This window comes from Ciona robusta, chromosome 9 (assembly GCF_009617815.1).
Source record: "Ciona robusta chromosome 9, ASM961781v2".
Classification (NCBI taxonomy): Eukaryota; Metazoa; Chordata; class Ascidiacea; order Phlebobranchia; family Cionidae; genus Ciona; species Ciona robusta.
Window position 1 is genome coordinate 1,223,879 of NC_143243.1, and position 14,506 is coordinate 1,238,384.

The 14,506-nt window shown below is 35.5% G+C and overlaps 2 protein-coding genes across 2 annotated transcripts; one reads left to right on the forward strand and one right to left on the reverse strand.

The window, feature by feature from the left end:
• Positions 1 to 441: 441 nt before the first annotated feature.
• On the reverse strand, positions 442 to 5,024 carry LOC149730613 (uncharacterized). Its single transcript, XM_089885643.1, has 7 exons — positions 4,453 to 5,024; positions 3,306 to 3,490; positions 2,990 to 3,106; positions 2,547 to 2,696; positions 1,913 to 2,041; positions 1,472 to 1,620; positions 442 to 1,135 (listed from the first exon to the last, which is right to left on the reverse strand). Exons 1-7 carry the CDS (start codon positions 4,661 to 4,663, stop codon positions 736 to 738), a joined length of 1,341 nt encoding a protein of 446 aa, XP_089741769.1. The 5' UTR covers positions 4,664 to 5,024; the 3' UTR covers positions 442 to 735.
• A 2,457-nt stretch (positions 5,025 to 7,481) lies between these two features.
• On the forward strand, positions 7,482 to 12,018 carry LOC149730614 (uncharacterized). The gene is made up of 10 exons (XM_089885649.1): positions 7,482 to 7,558; positions 7,814 to 7,876; positions 7,958 to 8,087; positions 8,761 to 8,926; positions 9,212 to 9,383; positions 9,725 to 9,822; positions 9,882 to 9,953; positions 10,420 to 10,578; positions 10,806 to 10,977; positions 11,614 to 12,018. The coding sequence occupies exons 3-10, from the start codon at positions 7,999 to 8,001 to the stop codon at positions 11,694 to 11,696; spliced, it is 1,011 nt and encodes a 336-aa protein (XP_089741775.1). The 5' UTR covers positions 7,482 to 7,558; positions 7,814 to 7,876; positions 7,958 to 7,998; the 3' UTR covers positions 11,697 to 12,018.
• The last annotated feature ends 2,488 nt before the right edge of the window (positions 12,019 to 14,506 follow it).

The following is a 14,506-nucleotide window of genomic DNA, read 5'->3' on the forward strand; positions in this document are numbered from 1 at the left end:
AGCGCGACTCTTTTGCAGTTTAATTCACTTTTCAATGGTAAACTTCAATCTTTCACCCTCAAACTACCGTTCAAATTTCAATTAAAACCACTTCAAAATTCTTATCAAACACTCGAGTAGAATTCGTTTGAAAATATTTTCGAAACAAAGACTCTTCACAGGTGCTTCGGAAGAGAAACCGATTGGTCTGACTAAACTACGTTTCGGGTTAAAATTACAGGTTTTCTGACGTCTCCCGGAGTAAATGGTATGACTTTCGAAATGACAGCAATTTGAAATATTGCTTTTTGAATAGTGGGGTAACTCTGGCATCCCATTGCATGCTTTGCTGTTTGGCCTTATCAAAAATAATGTGCAAGTGTACAGAAGTTGTAACTCGTAAGCGGGCACGTGGTGTATAAAGTCGTTTTCTTGCCACACGTGGATAAAGCAAGTTACAAATTTTACCTGCCTGACAAACAGAAACGATAATTTATTCCGTAGAGAACTAGAAAACAATTTATTAAATTTCGGAAAAACAAAATTCATGATCTAATGAATGTTCATTTATTAGTCTTAGGAGAAACACATTGCTGGCAACTTTGTAAATCTTAGGAACAATACCCCTTTTTTCCCAGAGATAAATGTCATATTCTGTGGCAATGTAACTGTTAGAACAATTTATAGGGTGTGCCAGCGTGTGTGCTTTTGCAAACTTGCTGAAAATAGCTTCAGCAACTGTTTGGCGAGTGTTGCCTAAACTACATTATCAACATCAACAATAACAGCTCCCACCCCACACACATCACTTATTTGGTCAACACTGTTAATATGAGATAAGGCCTCGGGTTCTAAGTCAGAATTACCATCGGAATTGTCTTTTAAAGGCGACTGACTACCAAAAGGAGCATCTGGGAACGGGCTTTGGTCAAATTGTGCATAGTCTAATGCAGACTGGTCTAGAGGTGCATTATCATCAGGAATTGAGTCTTCCTCATCAGATGAAACATCTTTAGTTGGTAATTGTCCACTTGTCCTACTATCACCATTAGAAGGGTCCATGGTGACAAATACAGTAGTGGTTGGTTTAACATCCTCAGGAGGGTCAGGAACAACAAAATCTTGGCCAAATACACCAGGGTTGTTAATCAGGTCTCTGTGGTAAATATTGTTAAAAGTATTTATGTATTGGTAAAATTTAGCAACCCAAATTTATACCTATAACAGCTTTTACTCTGCAACTTTGTGTTTATACTTACGAACAAGTAGAAAAGCATATTGCAATACTTTACCATATAAATAAATGAGGTTTTATATGTTTAATGACTAGAAGTATAAAACATTTAGTTTTGGTAAATTTGGTGGGAAATTTAGATCACATTTGGGCATCTCTATGCATATAACAATTTTCATTTTTCATTGGTATGCTCCTTTAAACAACGTCACCCCAAGTTTTACTAAAGTTGAACGAACATTATATGAACAGCTTTACCTATCCGGAGGTGAAAATCGCGGATACTTCATTATTTTGTCCAATAATTCCATGGGAAGTTTACGTTTTCTATCTGATTGGTCATGTTGAAGGATAGGGGCGTTGTGTACAAAGGATTTGATGCAGGTTTTAAACCTCCGCAGTTCAATCTATAAGTTTGTTTGTATATATATATATATATATAATTTATATTTTTAAATATATTTACGCGTTAAATAATCAGTATTTACTGTTGTCTAATTATAAGAAAACCATAATTTACAGACAAAAACAACATTAAACTACATTTTAAATAGTCATGTATCATGTATAGGATCATGTATAAAATATTAAATGAAAACAACCCTGTAAAATCTCTACTATTCTATATGGTTGAGGTCCTACAGCAAAACATAATTGGGGACGCGAAACTTGGCCCAGAGCAGAAGTGCTAAAACTTACAAGTAACTCAGTAAGATACTTTTCATCATAGATTTCCTTGATCAGATCTTCCATCTCATCTGTTTCTTGTAAACAATCAAAAGCAAGGATATTTCTGTCGCCTTGGATTCGTGCGGATGCGAGAGTGTTCTGGGAGTTATAGTTAATATATTTAGGTATTTATCATATGAATATACAAGTAGTGTATGTCAAGTGTGGCTTGTTGTAAAGACTTTCATATTAACACCAACAAAGTGTTGAGATTGCTACTGCTAGTGTGATGTGTGAATTTGCAATAATAAGTATTACAACATCACATTTAAAATTTGTTAATGGTTTTTAAGCCATTATCATACATGGTACTTTAACTAATATACCATTGATTGTTAGTTTGATATACAGTTTATTTCCCAACTACTAATTCCAATTGAAAACAGCAGTTTAATAACCTCTGTATGATGATAAAATAGAACTAAAGCATGAACCCTCGTACCCTAAACTTAGTAAACCTACTGTCGATATACATATAACTATTAAATCTTTGTTATGTTTGATATTTTACATATTGAACCAATGCATCACTCACAGCCACGTATAACAAATTCAAACCTAGTTTCCATTATTACAATACAAGGTACATTCAAGATCAACCAACCTCGACACACACAAGATGCCCCTCATGTTCAGACAGTGCTGATGCTTTCTTGATAAACATCATCTTAACGTCAACTTCTGCTCCATTTAATAAATCTTGACGTAATTTATCGGCGGCCGTTCTTCTTTGTCGTTTAGAATTCTTTGCAACCTGGTGTGGATAATACGGTTAAATCAATTGTTAAAGCATGGCTTAACTCAAACCAAAGCTGGTGACTAATGCACCAATCAACTTGGTAGGGTTACCATACTAGATCTTATACACTATATGTTGAACTTGATTTTTGCCTGTTACGTATTTCGTATCACTTTAAGTCCAACTGTATGAGCGTAGGAACAGACAACAGAGTTAAATTCACAGAATTCATCAGAGTTAAAGACAGGGTTATATAAGCTAATAATTTGATATATTGCAAATTATATAATATTTGTATTGATACTTGCATGATATTTATAACTTTGAAACTTTGCAATTTGAACAAGATTAACAGTAGCAGGACACCCGATTTTAATTGATTGTTTTCTTCGTCGTTTCTTCGGATAATTTTCTGGATTCACCGACTGTAATGATTATGATGTTAAAACTTTAAATGTGATGTCATAATTAAGGTAATACCAAAAATCAAATTAAAACTGTGCAGGGTCATTGAAAATTTTGGGTTTGTTGGGACAAGTTGGGGAAATATAGACTGTATGATAAATACACAGGAAATTTCTCAAAATATGTAATATAACTAACAAAGCAATATGAGAGCATTACCCTTAATCGTTCTAGCTCATTATATCTCTTGTCTCTTCTATCTTTCTCCATGTCTTTACCAAACTGACAAAGTAAAACTTTCCTCCCCACAAACATAAATGGAAAACCATCGAATGGAATACTGACTGAACCATTTGGTAGGGGGTGTTCCCAGTATATTCGCTCTTTTGCACTCGGCTTCCAATCTGATGTAAACCAAAATACATTTACTTGAATAAAAATATATAATTTTATATATATATGTGTGTGTTCTGTTACTTCGGCTACCAGGCATTATACAGCATGAAAAAACGTAGTGTATTTCCGACATTTCATCTGCCATCCGACAAGACTTCATTAGTAAAGGCGTATATATATAAATGTATAAAACAATTTATACCAAACTCAGTTTAAACAAGTGTCCGTAAGTAGGGATGCACATTACAGAATAATTAGGTATTCTAGGATATCCTAGAATACTTTATTTCGAATCTAGAATTCCGAATCTAGAATTTCGAATCTTTTTGTATTTATAGGAAAAAATAATTTTACCCACATAAGTCAGTTTATTGACTCTTTCATAGCAGCCTTGTTGGATCATGAGCTGTAAAATTATCAAAAATTGTACTATTGGGTAGTTTTTGCGTCATGAAACGTATAGCAGGCTATGAAAAGACGTTGTAAAACGTTTACTCTCGAAAGTCCCACAAACACAAAAATTTTTTTTTTTTAATTATTAAATTTCAAAAATTGTTAATATAGTGTATGAGATGACGAGTGATGACGTCATTAAACAGAATACCGAATCCCGTAATTAGATTCGAATACAAAAGGATTCGAATCTCATAGATTCGAAATTCTGTAATGTGCATCCCTATCCGTAAGTTTAGTTTGTTTCTACAATAATAAACATATCTGCAAGACAACAGGTGGTTTAGTATGTTTGTAAATTTATATTGAGTATAGAACCTAGTGTAATATGTATGCCTGCATTGCGTATTTTGTATCATATACTGCTCATAACACAGGCGTAATCACCATATCGTTCAAATCCTAAATACCTAACAATAAGTTTGTACACTAGTATATAGATCATTCACATCACTCTGCACATAACATAACACATATAACATAGGCATAACACCCAATATCTTACAAATCCAAATACCTGTGTTTCCATAATTTTTATCCTTGGTATAGGTTACGAACTTGACGCCATTTTCCTTCTCCCATTCATTAATATAATCTTTCACGGCTTCTTTAGAAGAATTAAACTCGTTAAAGATGCTGCCGGCCCAACCTGTGTCACTACTTTCCATTTTTTGCTTTAATTCTATCATTTTATGCAACAACTGTAAATTCAAATCAACCAAATGCATTAAAACTGTTATACCAGCATTAAAACTGTTACACCAACAAAATATAGAAAAATTTTACCGTTTTAAAAGTAGAACAGTACACAACAAAACATTTAGGTAAAGTAAACATTTTGATACAGAGTTTAACCGATTAGTTAATTTTACCACATTTTAACAACGCTATGACAGATAAACACCTAATTTTGTGCAGTCACAGCGACAGTAGTCTCTTGAAGCGGTATTTTATAGCTAAACTGCATGAAATGTATCTAAAATCAATGGTTATTTGGTATATTAGAGTAAATTGAAGGTAAAACATACAAACTTGACTCTTACAACAAAACAGTAAATACAAATACTCGCGCAAAAAAATACATAGACAAGTAGCAACTAAAATGGATGACACCTCATCTCGACAAGATTTTGGCGTAGTCATCGAAGCACGACGCATAAACATAACATAGACTTGTATTATTTACGATAATGTTTAATCGCGCTAACGAAGATTGTGTTAATTTAGAATAACTTAGATCAACAAATTAACGCTAAAACGACAATATTAACATTACCGACGAACCGTACTTTTTACGCGAATCCAGACTGTTAATATGTTTAGTTGTTTTGTTCCATGGAACCATAGTAGTTATATATGATGGACCCATAGTGATAACAGCGTTCGCCTTTAGATCAGAGGATACCATGTTCGAAGCCAAAAATTCAAACAAGTTCGAAGCCCTTACCAGTGCATTTGTGCGAGTGCGTATCGCAGGGAAAAACATTTAACGGCAATTACTCCAATCCAGTGATGTAGTTGCTCTACAGGCGTACCCGATGTTGAATCCTGACACACACACGAACAGGATATTGCCGCAACAGCAGGGCCTAGCAATTGGTGAAAACAATAACACCATAGGCACCACAGCATTGGTACTGTACAAACATGCAATATTATTCAATTTAGTGACTTGTTCGCGTTCGCGCTTGGTGTAAAAAGAGAGTCAGTCGTCTTGTACATTGAAGTAATAAGGAGATATAAGAATTTTACCACAGGCAGAATTTAAAGATAAGGTAATTTACATTTATTCAAATAGTGATCCCATGAGAATATCACAGTATTCCGACTGGCATTATTCGTCACGCAAGGATAACTCGTATAGAAAGTATTCATTCGATATGCTACTTTGAGCAAACACGCTATTCTACTATGGCGGCTACTCGCAACAAGGTTTTGCAAGAGAGTTATTAGCAACAGGTGGTATAGTAGTGTGAGGGAAGATGGGACACCCCTAGAACATAATATCCAAATATCGTGACCGTATTTTAAACAATTAACAACGGTCTATGTGAGTTGTGAGAATACAGTTTTATAATTTTTTGAATGTTCATTGTTTACTGTATACCAAACGGTGCGAGAAAAAACGAAAAGTTGTCCCACCTTGCTATAGGAATTTGACTTCAGGCAGAAATTAAAAATGGAATTAAAAAGTTCGTACCAAGATATCGAAATACCAAAACGAAACTTTGTAAAGTATATTTTGGAAACAATTGAAGAATATGGAAGTTCAGCGGCTTGGGTAGGCGGTATTATGTTTGGCATTACTGTGTTTGGCAAGAGTATAAAATAAATGGATCCCTAAATGTAACTTATAAATGAATCAATGAAAAAAGAATGTAACTTATAAATTAAAAAATGGGTGAATGAATGCAACTCGCGTTTTTTTTCATATACAGCTCGTGGCTTTTTGTAGTAACGTGTGAAAGCTGTCGATTAAAGCATTATCTTTGTCAGTCCACATTCACCGAGATTGTATGATAACGAAAAACTGCCACATTTTCCTAATCAATTTCCTAGCTGCTTCTTCATTAATGCTCGTGGCGACTGCCATTGTTTGTAAACTATGCACAATACCCAGCCATTGTGTTTGTATTTTCGTAGTGTGCTGGTATGTGCATATACGAAGGGAAACGGACCGAAACGGATTCTTTGTATAGCTACCTTAAATTTTGATATCGTTGTCGTATCGTTGCGGCACTGTCAAGTTAGTTGTTGTAAGAGTCAGAGTTAATTGGGGGTTGATCTGGCCCTAATCGATCCCTAAATGAACGAGATACATCATCTAGTATGCGCGAAGAGGAGTACGACGGGACCTGATCTAACAACTGCTTACGAGTAACAACACCATATGTAATTTTGTGTGGTTATTGGAAAAACCTATGATTTATTCGGATACGCTAACTATTTGTGGTTACTTCGTTGTCTTTAACGCTGGTTACTTTATTTTAGATTGACGACGACAACGATGGAAAAGTTTATTCATTTACTACGATTCGTGAATCGGTTTTAAAATGCAGCGACTCGTTTCACAAAGATGGCGTTCGTCGTGGTGACGTGATTGTTGTGATGGGAAAGAACAAACCAGAGCAAAGAATTCTTATACTTGCTGCCATGTATTGCGGGGCGGTGGTGTTCCCTTGTAATTATCTGTCTTCAGCAGGTACGATATATCAAAGTAAAAAAAAATGATGAAACATTAAAGCATGTTCTATAGGTTACACTAAACAAACATAAACCCATGCAACTTATGTTAAAATCACATAGCTTTTAAACCAACCATTAGCGATTATTATGATGAGTATCATAAAAAAAGTATTTGGCCGGGTCTATACTATTGGTAACATAACATGAATCTTGTCTCTTCGAATACAACAACGAAGAGAATGTAATTAGCAACAAATCGACAACCGTTAAAACAGGCGAGGGTAAAAAGCGTGGCTGCTAAACTTATGATGCGTTATTTACCCCTCGCAGAAGAACTGCGACGACGGTTCAAAATACAGAAACCAGATGTATTCATTGTCGATACATGGTGCTTTGAAATACTGAATGACGTCAGAGGGGAAGTACCCGACAATAAGGTAGGTGACGTCATTCAATAAAAACACAGATCGACCGCGGCGCCGTGGCATAATAGTTAGCTCCGATCCTCATCTATGAACCAGACCAGAGGGTACGGTTCAAGATTGCCACCATTGTGGAGGCATGTGTCAAAAGTTACTTATATGGTAACTTTTAAATGGGTGTATGTGGATAAAAAGACTGTCGTTGACTCCCGACTTGAGGATTAAATATTCGCATTTATTCCTTCATGCATTTGTTTTCATTCTACGCAGATATACGTCATAGGTGAATCAAGCAAGCACAAGACGTATTACTTGACAATGGATCACTTGACGGTAAGTTACGTCATAGTTGTTACGTCACAAAGTTATGACGACATAATGATGCGACGTCACAAAGCTTAACTATTCATGCAGAAGCTTCGAGAATATCTACCAGCGCAGAAGATGCAATTATCATGCTAGCTTGTTCTAGTGGAACTACTGGCCCACCGAAGATAACTCAAATCAACAGTTATTCTGTTGAAGCTAGTTTGGCAATGCTAAAGTGATTCGATAATTTTTAAGTTTGCTATTTCTGCATAATTTATTTTCTAACGGTATCATGTTTTTGTATGGTGGGTTGGGGTAAGATGGTTCATATTTTCATTTTTTACCATCCTATTTGGCAGAAAACAAAGAATATTTACATAACTATACAACCGTATCTTCCCAAAAGACTGTTGTTAATTGTAAAATCACGATCAGGAAATATAAAACATAATAATGTGCTTACGGTATTCATCTATTTAAATTTCTAAAATTTATAAATCTGTATAACTACCGGCGCCGTGGCAAAGTGGTTAGCGCGCCTGCCTGTAGCGCAGAGGTAATGGGTTCAAGGCTCGTCGCTGCTACCATTGTGGGCGTATGTGTCCTTGGGCAAGACACTTAACGACAATTGCTCCAACCCAGTGGTCACTAATGCAATATATAAAAAATAAACAAAAAATCCCGAAAAATAATTACCCACAAAGTAACATACATGGTAACTCGTAAGCTGGCACGAGGTGTTAAACCCGTGTTATAACGACTGTCGTTTTCCCGCCACGCAAGGATAAAATAAGTTACATTCATTCTCATTTATTCATACATTCAACTTGGTTTTGCTTCTCCTTTGAAACTTTTCTAACATTTTTTATCCTTGTGAAATATCAAAGCCTTTCTGTTCTTTTTCTCAGATTATCGTACAAACCGTCCCGGTCAAACGTCTTGTACTCAATGGGGTCAATGTATCACATCAGTATGTTGCATAATATACCTGAGTATCTTATCCAAGGTTCCACCTTTGTCTTCACTCACAACCCTACCGCTCATTCAATGTTAGCTGCCATTGAAAAATACAAGGTAAAACTTGATATGGTTCTATGGGGTAAGATGGGTTCCCGTTAACACCTCTATTTCCTGATCGAGTTTTTAACAATTAAAACATTTTTTTAGAGCCTACAGTTACAAAATTCTGAAAATACTCTTTGTTTGCTACTAAATGGAACGAAAAAAAGAAAATGAAAACATGGACCATCTTAAAACCCTATTATATATGACTGACCATTTCTCTCTGCTTTTCTTATATATTACATATACTATATATTATATATCATAAAGTTGTCAGTTTAAACATTGTGTTCTTAGGTAACAAGCATATTTGGGATACCCTCTATACTAGTTGACGTCATCAACAGTGACGTAGCAAACGATTATGACCTCACAACCTTGAATTACATCTCAGTATCTGGTGCTTCCTTTGCGGAAGAATTGATTTCACGTTTAAAAACAAAGTTTCAAAATGCTTCCATTATTGATGGTAACAATACTATATGTTTAAATGAACTCATTTATCCTCGTGTAGCAAGACAACGACAGTTGTTATAACACGGTGTTCTGTTTCATACATCTCGTGCCCGTTTATATGTGTGTAACTTTCATATTTTTTTATCGTTGTTGTAATGTTTATATGTCTGAAACGGAACAACTGGGTTAGAGTAATTGCCGGGTAGTCTCTTGTCCAGGTACAACAAACCTGCAATAATAGCAGCTTAGAGCCGCGAACGACCCGACAGGCGCTATATATCAACCATCATTGTGACGGCGCCGGGTGTATGATCATCACAGAACCATGGCGTAACTTTTACGATATCCCCGCAGAATATGGAATGACAGAAGCATATGTTCTAACGGTTGCAAACCAAGCTCTGTTAGTGGATGGCTCGCACGGGTTGGTTGCTCCTAACACTAAGTTGAAGGTGATGTCATGCGATGACGTAGTGATGACATATAAGAATCAACTAATGTTTGTTTTCAGGTGGTGGATTGCGATACCGGGAATAATTTGGGGCCAGGACAGTATGGAGAATTACGTTTCAAAGGTCCGCAGGTAAACGTAGTTAGGGAGGGGAAGATGGAACAACTATTCATTCATTTTTCTCATCCCATTCGATAGTAAACAAAGAACATTCAAAGATTTATAAAGCCATATCCTCACGACTTGTATAGACCGTTACTAATTGTTTAAAACACGATCAAGATATTTAGATATTATGTGCCAAAGGTGTTCCACCTTGTCAAGGTTAGGGCGATGTATCTTGTTTACTGTTTGCTGATCTTGCAGGCCAAACAATTGCAAAAAGACTTATATATTACGACTGGTGGCAACAATATATATAGTAAGGTAGGGGAATACCATGACCGTACTTTGAACAATTAACAACGGGCTATGGGAGTCGTGAGAGTACGAATTTATATTTTTTGAATCTTCCTTATGTGCTACCAAATGGGACGAGAAAACAGGATGAAAATGGGTCCCATCTTCCCAACCCCACTATATCTCATGTATGTTTTAGATAATTTCAAAGGGATATCTTGGAAACGAAGAAGCAAATAAAGCTTTATTCGATGACGACAACTGGTTGAGGACAGGGGACTATGGTTGCTATGACAACGATGGCAATGTTTACGTCAGAGGAAGGATTAAACATCTTATTAAATACAATGGAATAGTGGTATGGAGTAAATATATTTACCGCCTGCATCTGATAGCACAGAGTTTGACAGTTTGATGTTAAAAGCTGTTCCCAGTACAAGTGTACGTTTCTTTAGCAAGACACTAAAAAGACAATTTCTCCAACCCAGTGGTTACCCATAAATGTTTAAAGTTAAACTGTCTGCATTATAATCAGTTACATTCCTTAAAACTAAAACAAGGTATATTAAGGTATATTCTTCACAGGTTATCCCGACAGAGCTTGAGTTTGAGCTTCACAAGCATCCACAAATCGATGACGTTGCGGTTATAGGGGTTACAGGTGTAGTAGGGTACGAGGGGGAAGTCCCAAAAGCGTTCATCGTGGCTCGCGTTGGTAATGACTTGAATGAGGAAGACGTGCATCGGTATATGAAAGGTATCGTACGACCTGTTACCTGGTCTATGCGCGAATGTACATTACTGAATAGTGTGTGTAAAGTAAATTGCCATAGGGGAAGCGGTTCGAGACTCGATCTCGTTACTGTTGTTGGTATATGTGTCCTAAGACATTGATAGCAACTTCTCCAACCCGTTGTTTCTTTATGGCTTGTGGCAAGGGTTGGCTAAATCGTCAGCCATACAATGAAAAAAATACAACGACAGCCATACTGAGAAAAAATACCTACAGAGTTACAAGTGGTGACTTGTTACAAGTGGTAACTTGTTCATTCAGCAAAGACTTACTGAGTGCTGCAAATGGGGGAAATGTATCAAAATAATGTTGTATTTATCACTTAATTGGTAGCTAAATATGCTTACATTGCGAGGATGTATTAACTAATGGGGTATATAGTTTAGGGTTGGAGAAGATGGGACACCTTTTCATTCTATTTTCACGTCCCATTTAGTAGTAAACAAAGAACATTCCAATAATTATGAAACAATATCCTCATGACTCCCATAGACCGTTGTTAATTGTTTAAAACACGATCAGAATATTTAGATATTATGTGCTAAAGATGTCCCATCTTCCCCCACAACACGATAACAATATTATGCCAATGTTTCGTAGGTCGATTATCTGACTACAAGCAACTACACGGAGGAGTTGAATTCATGAAGGGCTTACGGAATCATCGAATGGAAAAATTATGAGACAAAAACTAAAAAGTTAACGTGCTTACTTGTATAGCGGTTGAGTGTGTTTCGAGCACAGATGTATATCATAGTTTTCCAAATTAACTTAATGCATAAAGATCGAATATTAAACAGTCGTGTTGCGTAACTATTACATCTGGCGTAACTATGTTTATGATTGAGCGATACAGTTACCACTCAACCGCTACACATGTAATGCTTATAGGAACGTCCATACATGTTGGCCGCTTCATTTCGGAATGCAGCAGTTTTTAAACTAATGGTTATTAACGTATTGCCTAATTTGCTGCGTAGAACTTAATAAATAGGAGGTTTAGTTTAACAACGGTCAGCTTTGTGCATTATAAATAATAACATAAAATGAGTATTGTAAGGACTTATATAAATGCTCTTAAAATTTAGGGGATTCATGGGGCGTGAATTTGTTAAGGCGTGTTTGGCAAAGCTGGTTAAAATCTAAAACATTGAAACATAGGTTTCAAGAAAAAACGGAAAACAAATTTAGTGGTAGAAAATATTGAATTTTAACAAGTTTCCTAAATATGTTAAATGTTTAAGTTTTGTTTGCGTGCATATGTAAGTGTTGACGAGGACAAACTATAGTCATTCTCCATAAGGTTATACGGGTTTACTATGTTTGCCGTAGAGTTTTACAACTGAAAGGAATGCATATGTTTGAAAACATCGGAAACCCCGACCGTAATTAAACTAGCAATAAAATACAGCTGGTGCCGTCATTAATTGTAATTGCAGCCCTATATACGTTAATTAGTTGCATATGGGGAAATTGCTACGATGTTATAAATGCTTTATCGTAAATTGCATTGCTATATAAATGCTTGATCCTGGTAGTACTACGTAGCTGTGACGTCATGGTGGTTACGTCACAAAAAAGTACAGTGAATCATTAGGTCATTACTTTGCCTCATTTGACTGGACATCAGATCGTCGTCATATATGGTAAAATACGTGTTGCTGTGTCATAATTATTACTATTGACGCATCATAAGAAGTACTATGACATCGACATTAAGACCCATTTCTCCATAATACACGAAAAATACAGAAACCGTAAACACACATCGTAATACGACATTGTTATGTCGTCGACTTCATGTTTTTCGAAATAACTGTAAGGATAAATAAACTTTCGAAACCAAATTCCACAAATTTTTAATGCTAATATCAAATGTCCGTTTATACGTCAATTGTTGTGTTTGTGGTTTCTGGTTACGTCTTTCACGCAATTTTAAAGCAATTACTTTTAACATCCCATGCCCTATGTCACGTATGAACAAATATAAGACGCTATTAAAAAAGTTTTCGTTTGATTTCGCTTTAAAATGACTTGTTGGTTATAATTAGCGTTCTAAAAGTGGTGACTATTAAAAATATTAGCGCAAGAGTTAATAGGGAGACTAATGCATTTAAAAATAATCGAAAAATTCCAAATTATATTAAAAAAACGCACAAACTGTAGTCTGTACATGGTGGATTGTTACAATTTCAATACACATAACCAGAGTCTGTATATAAACATTTATGTTATACTATAATACGCTTGTATATAAACATTTATGTTATGTTTATATACGGACTCTGCACATAACAATAGATTATAGAAGCGTATTATAGTAGGGTGGGGGAAGATGGGACACCCTTTCGTTCTGTTTTCTCGTCCCATTTGGTAGTAAACAAAGAACAATCAAAGAATTATAAAACTATATCCTCACGTCTCCCATAGACCATTGTTAATCGTTTAAAACAAGATCAGGATATTTGGATATTATGTGCTAAAAGTGTCCCATCTCCCCCTACCCTACTATATTATATGAAACGTAAATAACCTTTATCCTGATATGTTTTAAAGCAGGGTTCTATTTGTGCTTTTGCAAACTTTTGCGCCCTGTGACCTTTTATGCGACCAAAACTTGAAAGATCAGCAAAATATTTGCAACTTGAAAAATCAAGAACCAATAATGCATGTCTAATTTTGGCACCGCCTACACTAATCTAAATACACCCCAGGGTGCATGATATTGGCCAATGGGTTTGAACTGAATGCCAAATACGTTGCGGTTTGCATCCCAGCCATTTATGTGCCAAGAATGCATTACATTGGACATTGAAGATTAACCCCAAAGTTAGAGCAAAAGTGGGGTAACCTAAAACTGTTTATTTTAAGTTATTCAAAAACACTAACTGATTCTTGTTTACAAATTGCCATCTATGATACGGATTGTTCAGGTATGTGATATATTAGGACTTTAAAAGGTTAACCACAAAGCGTGGAAAGAAAATCAAAATTGGTTGTTATAAGTTATAAAAAAACACTAATTGATTCTTATTTTATATAATTACCATTTAGGCTACGTATTGATGAGATATGTAGGTTATTACAGGTTCGTTTTATAAGTTTAAGCAGAAAGTTGTACGAAAGTGCGAATTAAGTTAAAATTGTCTGTTTCATGTTTCAAAAAAAACTAATTTGTGTTTTATAACGCTGGACAAAACACCAATGGCTCTTGTCAGCATTTCTTACCAGCCTTTTAACGTTGGTATAAAAAATTGTGAAAATGCTTAGTAAAGGCGATGATCTGATTTATTGCCCAAAACCGCTTGAATATAAGTCCACGGTCTGTTTTAATTTAACATGACACTTAGTTATATGAGAGATCTTTTTAAATTAAACAACGTTTCATCATAGGGAAGTATAATACGTTTTGCACCCCACTTTTTAATTAATAACTTTACTTAATATGGTTTTATCTGAAGCGTGTTTTAACAGCTGTCGGGTTTTGTTGTTA

What these genes read in the sequence shown, in the direction of transcription:
- LOC149730613 (XM_089885643.1), bottom strand. Translation starts at nt 4,663, where the DNA reads ATGCATTTGGTTGATTTGAATTTACAGTTGTTGCATAAAATGATAGAA. An exon ending in TTCAAAGTTATAAATATCAT is followed by an intron (nt 2,697 to 2,989) that starts GCAAGTATCAAT and finishes TATCCACACCAG; the next exon opens with GTTGCAAAGAATTCTAAACG. An exon ending in AGTATCTTACTGAGTTACTT is followed by an intron (nt 1,621 to 1,912) that starts GTAAGTTTTAGC and finishes ACAAACTTATAG; the next exon opens with ATTGAACTGCGGAGGTTTAA.
- LOC149730614 (XM_089885649.1), top strand. Translation starts at nt 7,999, where the DNA reads ATGCTAGCTTGTTCTAGTGGAACTACTGGCCCACCGAAGATAACTCAA. An exon ending in CTGCCATTGAAAAATACAAG is followed by an intron (nt 8,927 to 9,211) that starts GTAAAACTTGAT and finishes TTGTGTTCTTAG; the next exon opens with GTAACAAGCATATTTGGGAT. An exon ending in CTCCTAACACTAAGTTGAAG is followed by an intron (nt 9,823 to 9,881) that starts GTGATGTCATGC and finishes GTTTGTTTTCAG; the next exon opens with GTGGTGGATTGCGATACCGG.